This window comes from Stomoxys calcitrans, chromosome 3, assembly GCF_963082655.1.
Source record: "Stomoxys calcitrans chromosome 3, idStoCalc2.1, whole genome shotgun sequence".
Lineage (NCBI taxonomy): Eukaryota > Metazoa > Arthropoda > Insecta > Diptera > Muscidae > Stomoxys > Stomoxys calcitrans.
The window spans coordinates 90,110,056-90,129,509 of record NC_081554.1 but is presented as its reverse complement, the minus strand read 5'-3'; the positions used below and the strand labels follow the sequence as shown (position 1 = coordinate 90,129,509).

The window sequence follows — 19,454 nt, the reverse complement described above, 5'->3', positions numbered from 1 at the left end:
GGGGGGTCCGCCCCGCCTTCAGATATCAAGAAATGTACTACCCTATTTTCACCATGGGATCATTATGCACCATCTGTGATAATTCCAAGAAAATCGGTTCAGCCGTTTCTGAGTCTATAAGGAACACACAAACAAACCTACAAACAAAAATTGATTTTTATATTTAAGATTATCTTTTACCCTCCTCTTCCTTTGTTTGATATTTTTTTATATATATAATACTTCTAGAAACAACACAATGATATGGGCTCTCTACATGGTCAAAGCGTTTGCGAGGACTCCAATAGCTCCGATACCGAACCCTCTGATCGAGGCGATGGACAAAATGAAGGCACCTTAGATTCACTAGACAATCAGCGTTCTCATTCCTTCCCCAATGCCTTTTTGGGCCTGCAGGGTATACCCGGCCTATTGCCAGGACCCTCAGGCATGGGCACCAATGATTTCGGTAAGTCGACAAGTTTTAAGAATATTAAACCTCAAATACATCTTGTTTTTCTCTATATATCTCCATATATATATGTATTTAATTATTCGTAAATAGGAATTACTACTACTACTACTTCTACATACATATATATATCAAGCATTTGTTTGAAAATGAAAAAACAGTCATGATTTTTTTTTCACAATATTGAATATATTTGCCTCTTGTTGTTATGTTGAAACAAAATTCAAACTCATACCGAAATTAAATTCGAAAAACCAAATCGAAATTTGAAAAATCATAACAATAACCGATCGAACTACCAATTGGAAAATTTTAACTTGATTTGCATTCTTTTTACACAACTTGTTTTTTTTTTTGTGAAAAATCAACAAAAGAAGAAAAAAAAATAATTAAATGCAAAATTAAACAACAATTATTTAGCATGTAGTAACAATAGCAAACCATATGCAACAGAAAAATAATGGCAAATGGATAAGAAGATAAATTGGAAAAAGAAAAGAAAGGATAACAAATCTCAACATATAAATTGGCAAAATAGTGAGTAAAAGTGAGTTGTAAGCACACACAAAAAAGAAAAAACAACAACAAATCAAAATCAATAGGAAAATGTTTGCCATTATATTTTAAGATTACTATTATTATTATTTAGCTAATATGGCATTTAAAGAATTATAGAAAAAGTTTGTATAAACCTAATGTTGCTTGCCTTATAATTTTCATGTCTTAGTGTATTACTTTTTATTTGTATTTATTTTTTTTCGTATTTATTCTCAAAAACATTTAACAACAAAGTGAAAAATCTTTAGAATTTGTTTTTTCTTTTGTTAACAGCTCCCCTTTAAAAAAATATATCGAATAGGGGGCTAATAAAAATTATTTTTAACTATGCAATTACCAGGATTATTGTTGAAACGTGCTTTCCATTCTCATAATGTAGGGGAAAGTTTGAGTACCCAGCATACAGAATAACCAACACGAAAACAAAAATCCCTTCATATTATTATTGAACTATAACTGCTCTCTATATTGCGTACAGAGCGGTTTGGGGGGGGGAGGTAAAATAAACTCTATATTCAAGTGTCATTGGAAACTACTTGAGAACAAGCAAACGAAATTACTTTTATGTTTATTACACATCGAACACATCTTTTTGTAATTTTCATGATAATCAAAGACATTCGTTGAATGTGTTTAACAACTCTACTCCACCCCACCCCAACCCATTACACCAATGCCAGACATGGCATCATCATCAGCGCTCACACATTGCTAGCAGCAGCCAAAGGATATGAAGAAGCAGCACTTCGTGTAAATAGCGTCAAGTGATGACACACAATATTCTCTAAATGGTCATATTTATCATTAAATTATAGCCCTCAAACACACGCACACGCAGCAATGGCCTCATAAGGCCGGTCTTATTCTCTTGGAATATTTTCGTTAATATGTGGATTTTTTTTGGTTTTTGTGTTGTGAATTTGGTAAAGGATATTCAGGACATTTAGCTTGCTGTTTCTCTGTATTTTTTTAATATTCAATACACATCTATTTAAACTGTGACCATACGTTTTATGAGTAATAACATCTTATGGCAATGGCCAGCAGAAACGCAAGAAAACAAAGGAGGGTCCACCAATCGTCATCATCATTGTCCTTCCCAGTGGCGTTCTATGCATGTCGGCTTCTCCCCCCTCCCATCTCCTGCGCAAAGCATTTAAGGTGGTTGATTTCTATACTAGGGTTACTGGGCCCCTTGATGACATGCTGTTTTTTATATTTAAGCAATGACCAATGTTGTCGTTGTTTATTCCTTGAAGCCAAGTGTTTTTGTTGTTGACTTTTTTTTCGGTTACTGCTGCTATTTGGTCCCTATAATCATCTATAAACATTCAATATCTATGCTTATGTCCTGTTAACGACCATTAGCATGTGCGTGTATACAATCTGTATGTGTAGTTTTTCCTTAAAGGATATACTTATGTAGATTATGGTACACATCCTTTATGTTAATAGTCATTGCGTTTATGTCTCTTATGACATTCATAATCGTCATGGAAACCTTCCTTTTCCTACCCCCTCTGCTTTCTCGAATCGCAAGGCAAACCTCGAAAAACAATAGCATCATTTGTAATTCAAGCAGCGGTAAAGACCATTAAATGGTTTGGTTTCCTCCTGTGAGCATTTGGAATGCAAACAACAGCTACACTCCCTTAAGGTTAAGAATAAATTCAAACGCAAAGTGGCATATGTGATAATCTAAATCTTAGATTTAATGTTTTAATTTTCTTGAAAAGGGCAAAAAAAAAAATTGGAACGAATATTGCAATTTTAAGGAGAATGGGTTGGGTTAAGCTCTTTTTGGAGTGATAGATGATATGCTTTGAAGGCAGTCGTACTAACGATCCTGTGTTAACAGCCCAGCCTATACCAACTTTTATCAGTGGTGGTTCCCTCTCTCTAGCCACACAAAACCAACCTTCTGATGCCTTAAGCATTGTAAAGCGTAGCTACCTACCTACCTTCGAACTCGGCTAAACAAAGAGTTTCCGTTTCATTGAGCTAAAACATGGCTTGGACGGCACTCTTAGAGAAGCCTTTCGGGCCGACGCAGTCGTCCACAACAACACTATGGAACGGCAAGCAGTCAGTAGGACGGCGAAGCAGTCAGTAGGACGGCGAAGCAGTCAGTAGGACGGCGAAGCAGTCAGTAGGACGGCGAAGCAGTCAGTAAGACGGCGAAGCACTCAGTAGGACGGCGAAGCAGTCAGTAAGACGGCGAAGCACTCAGTAGGACGGCGAAAATCCTATTGGGTGATCCGGGTCGTGAGAGGACGTGGCTATTACTGAAAGGAAGTAAGAAGGCGATCTGTATAGCTTTTGGTGTCATAGCGGGACACATAGGACTACGAGCTCACTAATGAAAAATCGGTGCGGCATGTGATAGCATTTGTGGGGCATGCGGGGTAGATGATGATACGTTGGAGCGTGTCCTTTGTCATTGCCCGGCTTTCGCGTCTAACAGATACCGGCACTAAGGTGGGGACACTATACCAGACATGAACCGACTTAGGGGAGTGGCAAATAGTACAGAATTCCTTACTTAGATTTTATTTTTTGAGGTTACTTTTAAGTTTTTAGACGACACAACAAACCGATTACTAGCTTAGGTGTATGTCTATAGTGGCATGGGGCAGATTAATATCTTCACCCTCTTTTCAACCTATAAAATAAAACAAAATAAAATAAAATAAAATAAAATAAAATAAAATAAAATAAAAAAAAATAAAATAAAGTAAAATAAAATAAAATAAATCAAAAAAATGAAATAAAATAAAGTAAAATAAAATAAAATAAAATAAAATAAAATAAAATAAAATAAAATAAAATAAAATAGAATAAAATAAAATAAAATAAAATAAAATAAAATAAAATAAAACAAATTAAAAAAATGAAATAAAATAAAGTAAAATAAAATAAAATAGAATTAAATAAAATAAAATAAAACAAATTAAAAAAATGAAATAAAATAAAGTAAAATAAAATAAAATAGAATTAAATAAAATAAAATAAAATAAAATAAAATAAAATAAAATAAAATAAAATAAAATTAAATTAAATAAAATAAAATAAAATAAAATAAAATAAAATAAAATAACATAAAATAAAATAAAATAAAATAAAATAAAATAAAATAAAATAAAATAAAATAAAATAAAATAAAATAAAATAAAATAAAGTAAAATAAAATAAAACAAATTAAAAAAATGAAATAAAATAAAGTAAAATAAAATAAAATAGAATTAAATAAAATAAAATAAAATAAAATAAAATAAAATAAAATAAAATAAAATAAAATAAAATAAAATAAAATAAAATAAATAAAATAAAATAAAATAAAATAAAATAAAATAAAATAAAATAAAATAAAATAAAATAAAATAAAATAAAATAAAATAAAATAAAATAAAACAAAACAAAATAACATAAAATAAAATAAAATAAAATAAAATAAAATAAAATAAAATAAAATAAAATAAAATAAAATAAAATAAAATAAAATAAAATAAAATAAAATAAAGTAAAATAAAATAAATCAAAAAAATGAAATAAAATAAAGTAAAATAAAATAAAATAAAATAAAATAGAATAAAATAAAATAAAATAAAATAAAATAAAATAAAATAAAATAAAATAAAATAAAATAAAATAAAATAAAATAAAATAAAATAAAATAAAATAAAATAAAATAAAATAGAATAAAATAAAATAATATAAAATAAAATAAAATAAAATAAAATAAAGTAAAATAAAATAAAATAAAACAAATTAAAAAAATGAAATAAAATAAAGTAAAATAAAATAAAATAGAATTAAATAAAATAAAATAAAATAAAATAAAATAAAATAAAATAACATAAAATAAAATAAAATAAAATAAAATAAAATAAAATAAAATAAAATAAAATAAAATAAAATAAAATAAAATAAAATAAAATAAAATAAAATAAAATAAAATAAAATAAAATTAAATAAAATAAAAAAAATTAAATTAAAAAAAAAAACAAAATAAAGTAAATAGTATAAAATAAAATAAAATCGTACCTAATAAAATATAAAATAAAAAAAAAATAATAGGAAAAAAGTGCCGTGAAAAATTCATACCTTATTCCCCATAGCAGCTATATCAAAATATGATCCAATTAGGACCAAATACTAATAAGTACAAGTCATTGTTCAATTGTGTATAAGAAAATATGGGTCTTTTTAAAACCGATCTAAACCATAAACGACACGGATGTCGAAAAGTCTAACATAAGTCACTGTGTCAAATTTCAGTGTAATAGGATAATAAACGCGCCTTTTATGGGGCCAAGACCTTAAATCGAGTTATGAGTCCCAAATTTCGGCGACATCGGACAATAAATGCACCTTTTATGGGTCCAAAACCTCAAATCAAGAGATCGGTCTGTATGGCAGCTATATCCAAATCTGAACCGATCTGGACCAAATTGATGAAAGATGTCGAAGGACATAACACAACTTATTGTCCAAAATTTCAGCAAAATTGGATAATAAATGTGGCTTTTATGGGCCTAAGACCCTAAACCGGCGGATCGGTCTATATGGGGCCTATATCAAGAGTCCGATATAGCTCATCTTCGAACTTAACCTGCTTATGGACAAAAAAAGGACCTCTGCAAAGTTTCTCTATTTTTAACGACTGTAGCGTGATTCTAACAGACGGACGGTATGACGGAATGACAAAATGAATATACCCCCATCCTTCGGTGGTGGGTATAAAAAAAATTAGCGCTCAAAGCCATCAATACAAGTTCCAACAGATGCAAAAAATTTTGTCTAGTGTAATTTGCGAGAAGTGTGATATGTGCAAATAGAAAATTAGCCATTACACAAAAACACATGCACTGGGAAAAGTACAGCTTACAGACAGGGTTGTCGAGCGTGGTTAATGTGGTATTTGTACCATGGAGGTGTTTTCGCAATAATAAACTCAACGCAAGTACAACATACCAACGTTCGGCCGTTGAAGCATTCACACCTAATATGGCTGATGGGTAATTGTAACCAAATAATGAAACGCGTCGCATAGTGGTTAGTGTGTGTTGCAATCTCCGGCTTTCCTTTTCCACTTGCAAAGCAAATCTGTGATCATTGAGCTCGTCTCGAAAGAGAAACAAACTAAAATTGTGAAATTTAATGATCTTCACCCTAACAGGCAAAAACTTGAAACAATCGAAATGTTTAATTATGTTGATTGAAATTTAGTTAAATCACTATATTTGTGGATATAATTAAAATTTTTAATTGAAACTACTTTAATCCTTTTTAAGACGATTGGGTATGAGAAATACCCAAGGATAGAGCTGTCATAGAAAAATTCTAGCTCGAGTTGGGTAAATTGCAAATATTGCCCATGAACATCCCGCTAAGGAACAAGGGGCAAATTTCCGAACGTCGTATCGCAGTGCGACACCTCTTTGGAGAGAAGTTTTACATGGCATAGTACCTCACAAAAGTTGCCAGCATTAGAAGGTGAAAATCACTGCTGAAAATTTTTTCTCATGGTCTCGCCATGATTCGAACCCAGGCGTTCAGCGTCATAGGCGGACATGCTAACCTCTGCGCTACGGTAGCCTCGTTAGGAAAGAGGTATAATTATGAAATTTAGATGTGAGTTAAGTAAACGTCATATTAGATGCAGAGAACAGCACCAACTTGCAGCGAATGGCAAGCTCACACCTTATACCAGCAATCGTGGTTGACGCTTACGACTCTCAACGACCAAAACATAAATTACTCCTTCAAATTCCTTGAGCTATTCTAAGTATTTTTGCTGATGAGCATAAAATGATGGCTGGCAGTATTTTACATTTTGAGCAATACTCGCAAGTGCTCACATTGACCGTAACTAAATAGAAGACACACACACATAGCTAACATTCAAAGTAATGAGAGTTGAAATTAATTTGCGTGCTTTGTAATGGATGGGAAAAAGAAATGGAAGTAAGTCTGTCTGACAAGCAGCACGTACGTCACTGATGAAAGCAATTCTGATCCTAAACTAAAAAAGCAAGTGCAAAAAAACAACAGAGTATATCTATGCCGCTCAACAAAACTTAATGTCTCATTCCTCTGCTTGTTTTGGCTTCAAATGGCACCCATCTGAGTGGTGTTCATTTGTAAACAACACACAATGTCCGTCGACTAAATTGAAAACCAAATTCACTGAACGATTACTAAAACGTTCGCGCATCTCCCACTCTATTGTATTTGTACGTGTGTTTCTAGCTAACTTTGTTTTTATGTGGCATGCGATACAGACAATTGCTTTGGACAAAGTGTCTATTGAGTGCCAAATTTTTGATCTCATGCAGTTCTCTGATAAGCTCATGAATTCAACTATCTATAGTTTTTTGTCTATGGGCAATTGAACTTCGAAGATAGGCTATATCGGACTATATTTGGATATAGCTGTCACACTCCTTATAACCGATCTCCCGAACTAAGGTCTTAAGATTTGTACAGCTCATTATCTTCATTTTAAAAGTGATTTCCTCCGGTCTATTTCCCCGCCAAATGCTTGTTTGTCGTTTTAGTTTCACAACGATCTTCAAAAATATTTTATTATACGTTTTTTTTGTTATTTAAAGCAAAACCAACATCTTCTTATGATGTGAAAATATTAACATTTTATTGCTTTCTTGCAATTCGAAATTTTTGAGGACGACAATGGTTGCCCTCGCCGTAGCGTAGGAAAAAAAACGGCAAAAACCCGAATAATAATAATGTATACACATGTGCCAAAAGGACTTTTCTTGGGTATCGTGACGGTTTTTGCTACTGCCTTCAATGACAAACCAAACAGAGAAAAAGCTAATATTTTCTTTTGAATTTTAATATGTTTTCTTGGACGTATTCACAGATGTATCCACACATAAACAAAAACGAAAGAAAAAGAAAACCCTAAAAGTTGTAAGAAAAAGACTAGCGTCCACCAAGCTATCGACTGAGATATAGATAGATGGCCTTCCCTTTCCCCCCTATCCGCTTAGCGAAAAGGGCCACATAAGTCAGTAACATTTTAAAATTAAAATAAATTGTAAGACGACACAAAGGACAGCAGAGCCTTGAAGACAACATCAAGACTGTTCTGATAACACAGAAAACTATGGTTGTGATTTCGGGTTCTTGGGGTGTTGGGAGTATGTGTTTTGCGGGAAAAAAGATTGACAGTAAATAAATAAGAAAAATTGTTCTGGTTGTTCAAAAAACATTAAAAGGGAGTTTGTACACACACACACATACACACACATGTGCAGACAAAACAAATAAAACTTGGTCTATGTGAAGGCAAAACAAATACCACCAGAAATAAGGAAGAATATGGCAAATGCCAAGATGTGTTTTCTTTTTATGTGTTCTCGTTGAATCTTTTCACTGCCTACATTATTTTTGGGTGAGTTTGAGTTTGACCAACCTTACTTTTAGATTTGTCATTACAAACCAAAGACCCCTATCCATGTGAAGATAGCTAAGCACACACATACTCACACACACCTACATACAAATGCTTTTCACCAAACCTGTATGAGAGACTCATTGAAAAACATTTCATTTCATAAGACAACCGCAACAAAGTCTAGAGTTTTTTTCGTCTTTTGTTTAGTTGGTGGGTGGGTGGTTGGTTGTTTAAAAACAGATTTTTTTGCTCTCCACTTCTTCTGGTTCTTGTTCTTCCTAAATAAAGACAACATTTAAAATTGTAAAGTTTATTTACTAAAGGCCCAGTCGGTTTTTCATTACACACCCTGCTTAAACATGGCCCGACCAAGTGGCTGACTGACCATCGCCATCACCCTCGACTGCAAACACCTCCACAATGTTTCCATTATTATGGTTTATTTTTCACATGGAAACTTTTCAATTTTACTTCACATGTTCCATTTAAACAACAAAGAAACTACAACCTCTAGCCCTCGCCTTTCTTTGAGGGAAGGCCAAAGACAATTCTGTACATCTTAAGTTTATTGAGTGGTAATATTAGAAGGAACTGAATGAGAGCAAAAAAAGAAATATTGTGTCTAGTTCTTGTTGTTGGTTTGTTTTTTTTTTTAACATATGATGCTGCCAAATAGTTTAAGAGTTTTCACAAAAGGAAATTCCCATTTTATGCAGGGCCCTTTGGCAAACTAATACAAAAGATAAGCATAAACCTTAGACCATTAAAGGAGCTGGAGTAGTAGGTTTTGCGTGTTTATCTAGGAATTTAATAAACAATTTTAACTTGTCTTAGTAGTAGCGGTGGCTAGGGCAGCAGCAACCATGGTTTACTTGTGGTAAGCGAACATGCAATGCTTCTAATTAAAGGCCTCTGAACATAGACATCATATAGTACCTAGTTCACATCATAATTACCTAAAGCTTTACCTATGCCCTGTGCCATGTCTTAATGGGGCTTTAGCGCCCAAAACGGAAATCCATAAAAATATCCAACTTGGTTTGTTAATATAATAATAAGACATTCTACATCTTTCTCAACTCGTACTGCTTTCATATTAAATTTCCGTTGCTGTTTGTTGTGGTTATTTTATACCACTTCTCCGAAGGTTCCTTGGCGTTTTCTTCCATAATCTGTTATCATTTTATTGCATTTGTATAATATAAATTAAGGTAGCATATATGTATATAAATCCATTTCAAGTGATTCTCTCAATACAATTAAACACGCAATGCTTTGAAGTGCAAAAAATATGGCTTGTTGGGGCATAAAAGGTGAAGCAATTCGATGGGAACTTCTTCATATGTTAAGGTAAAACATTTTGTAGTTATTGCCTTCCAAATAAGGCTGGGAACTTAGATTGTACTTAAAACAAGTAATAATACCAAAAATACATATATAGTTTATATTTTAATTAATAACGAAATATTTGTTTATCAAATAAATGTTGCATACTTTGGGGCTGAAGCAGAAACTTGTGGACATTTCAAGACATTCGAATCGACTCCCTTAAACCATGGACTAAAGTCGGACAAAGCCTAATTAATCTTGTGTGTTTCACTATTGATGTTTTTGTGGTGGCAGTGTGTAGTGTTCAACTTTCGTCTGCTTAGTTCTGTTGAATATCCAGATCCAGGAACTCTGCAACTAAGGTGGTGGTGTGTCTAGAGAGATTTGGGTCTCAAACGAGTGGGTTCGGCTGGGCAGTTGAGCAGGTGATGTGTGGTGCCAGGTCTCAATCGGGACACACATTCTGCACGTTGGCATCAATCCCTGCTCTGCAGTAGTTAAGGCGGCTGCTTCTGCCGGATCGTAATTAAGCCAGAACTACTCTGACTTGCCGGGGGAGCTCTATTTCTTCAGGTGGCGTTTGTTCTCCAAGAACAATATTTACCTAGTAGTTATTCAACGTGTCTGCATGAATGTTGTGCAAATTCGCTTGATATTCCGTTTGAACTAGAGGTTCTCTCAGGCTTCTGGGCACTGGATACCTTACCACAAGATGATGATATTACTTAGACAACATTTAATTATGGCTTCGCATGGGTAGAATCTTTGTCAACTGATGAAAATGGTCTACGTGAGAGTTGGGAAGGCATCCCATTGCAGTTCGAAGAGCGGCGTTCTGACAGATCTGAATATTATTCCACTGAGCGTCACAAAGGTGGCGAGACCACACTGAAGCTGCATAACTAACCACTGACCGGCCAGTTGCTTTGTACGTGGCCAATAAGGTTTCTTTGTCAGCAACCCAAGTGCTATCGGAAACTGACCTGAGAACATTGTTTGCATTTTTGACTTTTGAGAAGAATGTGTAAGACCAGTCAAATGTGACACCAAGTATTTTTGGACACTTGATGGTCTCAATTGTTACTCCATCGACAATCACCTTCAGCTCATTATTCACTTCATGCATGTATGTAGTGAAGATTTGGATCTCTTGCAACAAAATAAACGGCAAGTTCGTTGAGGTAGACGTTTAACCTATCGCAGTTGCCAACTGTCCCCTTAAAGTATGCAATATTTGTTAAAAGAAATTGTTTCGGAAAAATAATATACGGTAATAAGTACCTCTATTTACGTCGTTATTGGTTGCAAATAATTGCGAAATAAATTGAAATTCAAAAACGTCAAACACACATTTTTTTGGTTGAAGGTAACAATTTCATATAAAACAAGTAAAAGCATGCTAACTTCGGCCTGACCGTATCTTATATACCCTCTACCATGGATCGCATGTGCCAAGTTCCTTGCCCGATATCTCTTAATAGGCAAACAAAAGATAATGGATAAGAATTGCTATGCTATTGACCCCAATATGTTCACCAAATGGTGAACATATTGAGACTATACTTGGTTGGAGTCCAAAGTAGAAGGCCGAGTGCAAAATTTCAGCCAAATCGTATAGGAATTACGCTCTATAGTGGCTCAAGAAATAAAATCGGGAGAGCTTTTTATATCGGAGCTACATCAGTCTATGGAACTATGGAGATTGGTTTATATGGGAGCTATAGCAGGTTATGAACCGAATTGGACCAAACTTGGCACAGTTATTGGAAGTCAAAACAAAACGGCGCTTAATAAAAGCGCCCTCTAGCGGCTCAAGAAGTCAAGATGCGAGATCGGTTATTACGTGAGCTGTATCAGTTTATTAGCCTATTTCGACCATACTTGGCACAGTTGTTAGAAGTCAAAACAAAACTCTTCATGGCAAATTTCAGCAAAATGGTATAATACAAGCGCTCTCTAGCGGCTCAAGAAGTCAAAATGCGATATCGGTTTTTATGAGAGCTATATCAGGTTATTAGCCGATTTGTCCCATACTTGGCACAGATGTTGCCAAATTTCATCCAAATCGTATTAAAAAAAAAGTTTGCCCCTGTTCCTTAATGGAATGTTCATGGGCAAATTTGCATTTTGCATATAATAAAACGCCCTCTAGCGGCTCAAGAAGTCACCATCCGATATCGGGTTTTATGGGAACATGAACCGATATAGCCAATTTACAATCCCAACCTATATACCCAAATAGGAATTTATTCATGCTAAATTTCAAGCGTCTAGCTTTATTTATTCGAAATTTAGCGTGCTTCCGATAGACGGGCGGACAGACGGACGGACATGGCTAAATCGACTTCGTATGTTAAGACAATCAAAAATATAAATACTTCGTTTGATCTCAGATCAATATTTCGATTTGCTACAAACGGATTGGCGAAATTAGTATACCCCCATCCTATGCTGGAGGGTATAATAATCATAGCAAAAGAGCAATTCACGGGAAAAAAGTCCAAAAATTCTCACTAAAATGACCCCAAGAAAAGAATATGAAAATTTTTTTTGGCTCGAGCCTGGGGACCCCAAATTACTTTTTGCACAACCAAGTGAAATGTCGTAATGTGATACTCAAATTAAAGAAATTTTTGTGTAGTACTCGATTATGGTGAAAAAAGTTGAAAGAGTTAATCCTGGCTCTCCAGGGTCTTGAGAATTTTTTACGCTTACAAACCAACATCAGAATCAGATTTGTTTTTTCGAATATGTTAACCTCTTGAGGAGAGAGCATAGAATCTTAGATTTTGCGATTGAAATTGAATTTTTTTTTTTTATTTGCTTTATAAAAATTGAAATTTTTTTTTTTTATTGAAATTGAATTTTTTTTTTTATTTGCTTTATAAAAATTCTTTCCAAAGTAGGGCTTCGTTATACACAAAGTTTTCTTTGATATGAGTTAATAGATTTTTGTCTATACTTCGTCATTTGACTTAAGTGGAGAAGAAAAGTGTGATCCTGGGGTCATGGTAGGAAGAGGAATACATTTTTTTTAATTTTCCCCATAAACAGCACTTTTACTCTATTTTTAGTACTGTTCGAATTGTGATCTGTGGCAAACCAAATAAGTAAACAGGCCCATTGACCGAAATTGGGATACCTGAAACATACAAACACATACATTGACCAGCATTTGGGATTCCTCGAAATAAGCCACGAGTACAACCAAAAAAGGACATCGATCGATTTTTTTTCTTTGAAACAACTAAGAGGACGTAAATCGAAGTTATAAGGAACATTTTTTTTTGACAACATAAATCTTTGTATGACTGTATATGAAATAGGAAGATTAATAAAACCATACGAACCTTCAAAGTAATTCTTGAATCTATTCGATTGTTTGAATACAAAAGTATGACTATTTTAAAGTTGGGCACTAGCTTTCATTTAAAAGTAGTTCTAAATCAACTATCATTTCAATCGCTACTAATTTATTAAACCTTCTACTAATTCCCAATAGGCTACCATGAGACACTAAAAAAATGTTCTTTATTTAAAGTATTATCCTCCTCAACTACGCACCAATTACAATGTTTAATTACAAAACTGCGTATAACAATGAAAAAGAAAGCACCTTCAATTATTTAGTTTTTTCTTATTCTTTCACTCTTCAGTTTGGATCAGTTCTAGCAACTATGTATGTGTGTGTGTGTGTGTGTGGTCTTCTATTTCTTAGCAAAACTATCCACCATAATCTCAAGCAAACCGGAAAACAGGAAACAGGCGGAAACATTAGATTCGCGCGCATTACTTCAACTTACACTAACTACAAAACAATATCTAACAACACATCAGACGATGTGTTTGTGTGTGCGTTTTTTGTTTTGTCTCAAGCTTAAGTCCTTTTTGAAAAAACATGAACACACATAGACTGCAATAGATTTGTAGTTGAAGTTGGCGGGGGGTAGTGTGTTTTGGGGAGTAAGGGAAAACAATAAAAATAATCGCAATAACAACATGAAATTGTAAGTGCGTGTCGTGTTTGAATTTAATATATTAACAGCACAGCACTGAGGCGATGGCAGCAAAAAAACACACACACACACACAAACAATTGTCGGATGTATGAAACTTAGCTTGCAGTGAAAGAACTAACTAAGGGTACCACCACATATGTCTTGTTTGGCATAGGAGCAAAAAAAAAAAAAAAACAAAATAAAAACACGGCAGCAACTTATACACACGCACACAACCCTACATTCTTGGTGAGGCCAAATTGGGGGCACAACAACAACAACAAGAAAATAATAATGAAAAACTTTGTTAAACGTTTATACTTAATGTAATGTTAATAACACATTTGTAGTTACATACTTTGATTGTTTTCCACAATATATATAAGTGCACACATACTCACTCATACACATTTAGCACTCATATGAGTAGAAAAAGAATTAGAACACCAAAAAAAATCTATACACATACATCTTAGCATTGGCAATGGAACTAAAGTACATGGTAATAGTTGGTGTTAACGCACCCATTTATTGTAAGTCAATAGAAGTAAAAAAAATGAGCTCGTATTCTAGCACCATGAGATGGGGTGCCATTTAAAAATAATGGGAAAAGTATTTTTAGTTTAAACAAGTGATAGTCCGATTCGGACCTTAAATGAATGCTGAACATTGTAGAAGTCATTGGGTAATATTTCAGTTCATTCGGATAAGAATTGCGCCTTGTAGAGTCTCAACAAGCAAAATCGGGAGATAGGTTTTATGTATCAAGCTATTGATCGATTCAGACCATATTGAACACTTCTGTTGAAGGTCATGAGAGAAGCCGTTGTATAAAATTTGTGCCAAATCGGATGAGAATTGCGCCCTCTAGAGGCTCAAGAAATCAAGATCCCAGATCGGTTTATATGGCAGCTATATCAGGTGATGAACTGATTTGTGCCATACTTAGCACAGTTATTGGAAGTCATAACAAAACACCTCATGCAAAATTTCAGCCAAATCGGATGAAAACTGCGCGCTCTATTGGCTCAAGTAGTCAAGATCGAAGATCGGTTTGTATGACAGCTGTACCAGATTATGAACCAATTTGAATCATATTTAACACAGTTGTTGGAAGTGATGCCACAACACGTGCAAAATTTCAGTCAAATCAGGCGAGAATTACGCCTTCTAGAGTCTTAAGAAGTCAAATCAGGAGATTGGTTTATATGGGAGCTATATCAAGTAATGAGCCGATTTGGACCAAATCTGCTACAAACGCAACTTGCGAAATATCAGCGAAATCGGGCAATATGATCGGTTTATATGTCAGTTAGTTTAGGTTAGGTTGAAAAGAGGGTGCAGATATTAATCTGCCCCATGCCACTAGAGACATACACCTAAGCCAATAATCGGCTTGTTGTGCGCTCCAAAAACTAAAAAGTAACCTCGAAAAAGAAAACTTTAAGTTAGGAATTCCTTGCTACCTACAAAATCCTTAATTGTTTTTCATACCACTCCCTTAAGTTGGTTCATGTTTGGTATCGTGTCCCCGATTTTGTGAGCTCATAGTCGTAGTAAAGCTATACTGACCTCCTTCTTACTTCCTTTCAGTAATAGCCGCGTCTTTTCACGATGTTGCATGCGCATTCGTCGCCCACTTCCTTAACTCGGACTGCGTCGACCCGAAAGGCTTCGGGTTAATCAAGTTTATTGACAGCAGTCCTCTGGCCTTCACTGCCAAATTGGCTGCCTTTCATTCCCCCTTACAATCTCACTTGACATCTGCACTAATAAAAAGAATTTGTGCAAAATTTCGAGTGCTTAGCTTTAGCAGACAGACAGATGGACGAACATGGCTTAATATTCTTAGAATGACAAGAATATCAAGAATAAAGTATATTGGGTCTCACATCAATATTTCGAGAAGTTATAAATGGAATGACTTGACTTGGGGTATACTAACCCAATCCTATGGTGTTGGGTATCAAAGAGTCAAAACGTCTGCAAATTATAACTAAATATCTCCCACTGTGTCTAATGTTTACCAATCAAAAGTGTAACAGCTTTGGTTTATTATTAACAATCTAAGGCGAAATAAATGTTCTCCCTTTCTGCTATATTTAACGTTTTCCGAAATCTTTGTCTAGTTTAAGCTACTATTCTAAATTTAAAATTTGTTTACAAGAAACTTTTGACTTGGTACTTTGGAGCTTAACCATTTTTACAATCGTCAATGCCATAGTCAATATGGATTTATATCATCTAAATGCCCTTCAACTTTATTTTGGTTGCAAAAAGAAACCTTGTGGTATCCCCGATGTAGCTAAACTTTTTCATTGACATTGCAAACTTTGTCTCACGTATATCATCTCAATAACAGAATATGTAACAAATACCAAGGAAAGTTTCATGACACATCTCTTTTTCTATGACCACAGAAAAAAAGGTTAAGAAATCACATAATTAGGTAGCAGCCAAAGTGGCATAACAAAGAAAAAACAAATACAGCAAGGAGAGTTGGCTTAAATCAATAAGTGATGTTCTATTTATAGGGGAATTCTGCCTTAGGACGTTGGCTTTATGTGGAAATATTTTATAAGGCGGAAATTCTAATAAAAATCACCAGCATTTTGTGAGGAGTTCAGCACAACTGAATAATATCATGAAGGCTCGAAATAGTTCTAACCAAGGATTTATGCTAACCTATTCCCCTTCGTTGGCCCCGCAATGAAAAGGCTTCGAAAAAATCCCTATATGAATAAGTTCAAATTTTTTTGTGGCTGGTTTTAAATTTTTTAAAAAGACTTGGAGAAAAGGCAAAATTCCATGGTCAGGAATGACCACTACTCCATCTCAATGCAAATTTTGCCCATGAACATTCGAATTACGATTTTCGATTTATTTTATTTGTGATACCAACACAACAAGATATGCTCTTATATATGAAAGGGGCAAACTTCTCACATATCAATGAGTGCAGTCCGATTCAAGTTTAAACTCAATGTTTGGGGGCTCCTTTTTATAGCCGAGTCCGAACCGCGTGCCACAGTGCGACACCTCTTTGGAGAGAAGTTTTACAGGCATAGTACCTCACAAATGTTGCCAACATTAGGAGGGGAAAACCACCGTTGACAATTTTTTTCTGATAATCTCGCCAGGATTCGAACCCAAGCGTTCAGCGTCTTGCTGGGCGGAAATGCTAACCTCTGCGCTACAGTGGCCTCTTACTCCATCTGGGTGCATTGAAACTACCGAGAGAGATCGCTCTCTCTCTCCCTCTCTTTGTGACTCATATTGTTTGGCAGTTAGTTGGGCTTTGAGGTAAACACTTTTTTTCACTTATTGAACATCATTAATTAATACTTGTTAGAGATGTTACATCCATTAAACCCTTTGTTGATACATTTTTTCTGATTTTTATTAAATTTTACCACATTATACATGAGACAGTTCTACAAAATTTCCATAGTTAATTTCTTTAGCATTTTATCATCACCATTAAATATCTACAATAATTGCTAATGCACGCACTTTTACTTTCACATTTCTTCCTGTTTGTCCAATGTGCTAAAGGAAATTGTACATTACACACTCCCACACGCATTCGTCTTTAAGAGTTTCCTGGGTGGTTGGGGTGACTTCTACCATTCCTAGGTATTTTGTTATTAATATCTTTCGATCGTTTAAGGTTTTGTTGTTTTTTTTTTTTTTCTTTAGGTTTTCACTCTCCCTCCGATGGTGTGTGGTGCGTTTCTTGAGTCAATTTTTTTTTGCGTTTCTACCATTTCAGCCATATTACATTTGATGAATATACATTATCCTTTAACACGCATGGGGCCGGCAATATGTGTGGCAGAAAAATAGTAATCTTCTAAGGATTTTTGTTACGTACATTACATTACGTTGCTTTTGTTGTTGTTGTTATTGTTTTCCCCATGTTATTTGTGTTTTTTTTTTTTTTGTTTCATTCACTTTGAGCGCCTTCTTTAGTTAGCTATCAGCCAGCTCTGCCTACATTAAGAACAATTTCTTATATCATTTGTGTGAAATCATTTGGGTGTGTGTGGATTTAAACGATTGAAATAAAAACGAAAAATGGCCGCTATGTAAATGGACATTGACAGCAGGCGAAACTACTGCCGCTGCTGCTGCTGCTTCAGCTACTGCTACAACTATTTCTACTTGGGCCACAGCCATTCATGATGGGTGAGACAAAAGAAACACTTAAATGCTAATACCGCTGGTTTTTTTGCAATCAAATGTTATGCCATAGAGAGAAAGAACGAAAAAAAACCTCCAACTTCGACAAAGATAAATAACTTCGGCCCAGTCTCCATTCAAACATGACAAATTTATATAACTTACAGCGACAGCCATGACGTTAAAAGCGAAGAAAAAGAGTTCAAAAGGGCGTTACAGACATTTAGGCCTGATATGAAATCATAAAAAGAAGGAAATTAAAGTGGTTGGAAAAAAATAGAATATCCAACAACAAAGACATAAGTATGGCCTTTTGCAATGATTATCTTAGTTATTCTTTCTTTGCCGGAATATTTGACTTTGAAAAGTATTGAATTTACTTAACAAATAGTATTTAGAATTTGAAAAAAATAATAATAATCATACGCTTAGGTGGGCTTTAATTATTATTGATCATACGCACTGGGCCTTGGTATACCCCCTTTCATAGGATAGTGAAGGTTACTACCACAATTTTCCGTTTGTAACTCATCAATATATTCATGGCCTTAGTAGCCTGTGCTATCATATCGCAGTTAGTATCTACGATATTTAGAAGATGCCCCAAAACTTAATTTATTTTAAATAAAATTTTAGAAGAATCCATGGTGGTGGGTTCCAAAGATTCGACCCGGCCGAACGTAGCAAGCTTTTACTTTTTTCTATATAAATTGCCTTGATTATGTAAGCTTTAAAGCCAATACAACCATTCGACTTACTTTTCAAATGGTATGGTTAGGTAGGCTTTTGCTATAGTGACAGTCTCCACAGTGATCGGCTTCGAAAGACTTCTTCGCCGGAACTTCTTTATTCATTTTGTCAGCTTTATCTAGCCAACGAAACCATTGTATTTTGATAAGTTAAGCCATGCCTACTTCGTCATACAGATCGAACAATTGGTGGTTCAAACTACGGCGATCTTCTACATCAATGCGAACTGGCAATAACTGTGGTGAAGGCGATCACTGTGGTACACGCATAATGGGAGGACCAAAAGAACGATCAAGTGGTGAAATACATCTCAAAACTTTGTGTCACAGATTTTAGAAGGAGCGCTTGGCACGCTGTTCTAAGTTTGGCTAGTTGGATAAATATTCTGTCATAGTCAATTAAAGCTAAACTTAAAGCAGTCTGCTGAGACACACTTAGGCTTTGTTGTCCATTGTGATTATAGAGGAACGAGAGAAGGCAGATGCTTTTTAGTTGCTATAGTTAATCCAGCCAGATCACTTTAAAAACCTAACGTTTGCATGATTGCCACATCCAACAATTCTGAAAAATTTTCAAGGAAATGAGAATCTAAAGTAGAACTCCTTCTGCTAGTCAATACGGGGCAAATAAGCAGCAAATGTTCCATAGTTTCCTTTTCCATATTGTTCTCACACAATGGAGGCCACAATAGTGCAGAGGATAGCATGACCGCCCATGACGCTGAACGCCTGGGTTAGAATCCTGGCATGACCTTCAGAACAAA

At 34.5% G+C, this 19,454-nt stretch overlaps 1 protein-coding gene across 1 annotated transcript in view; it reads left to right on the top strand.

Moving 5' to 3' along the window:
• Positions 1–19,454, top strand: part of LOC106085125 (protein abrupt) — a 260,695-nt gene that overhangs the window by 145,861 nt on the left and 95,380 nt on the right. The window contains 1 exon segment of the mRNA XM_059364237.1: positions 229–448. Within this exon segment, the coding sequence (XP_059220220.1) occupies positions 229–448 (220 nt within the window).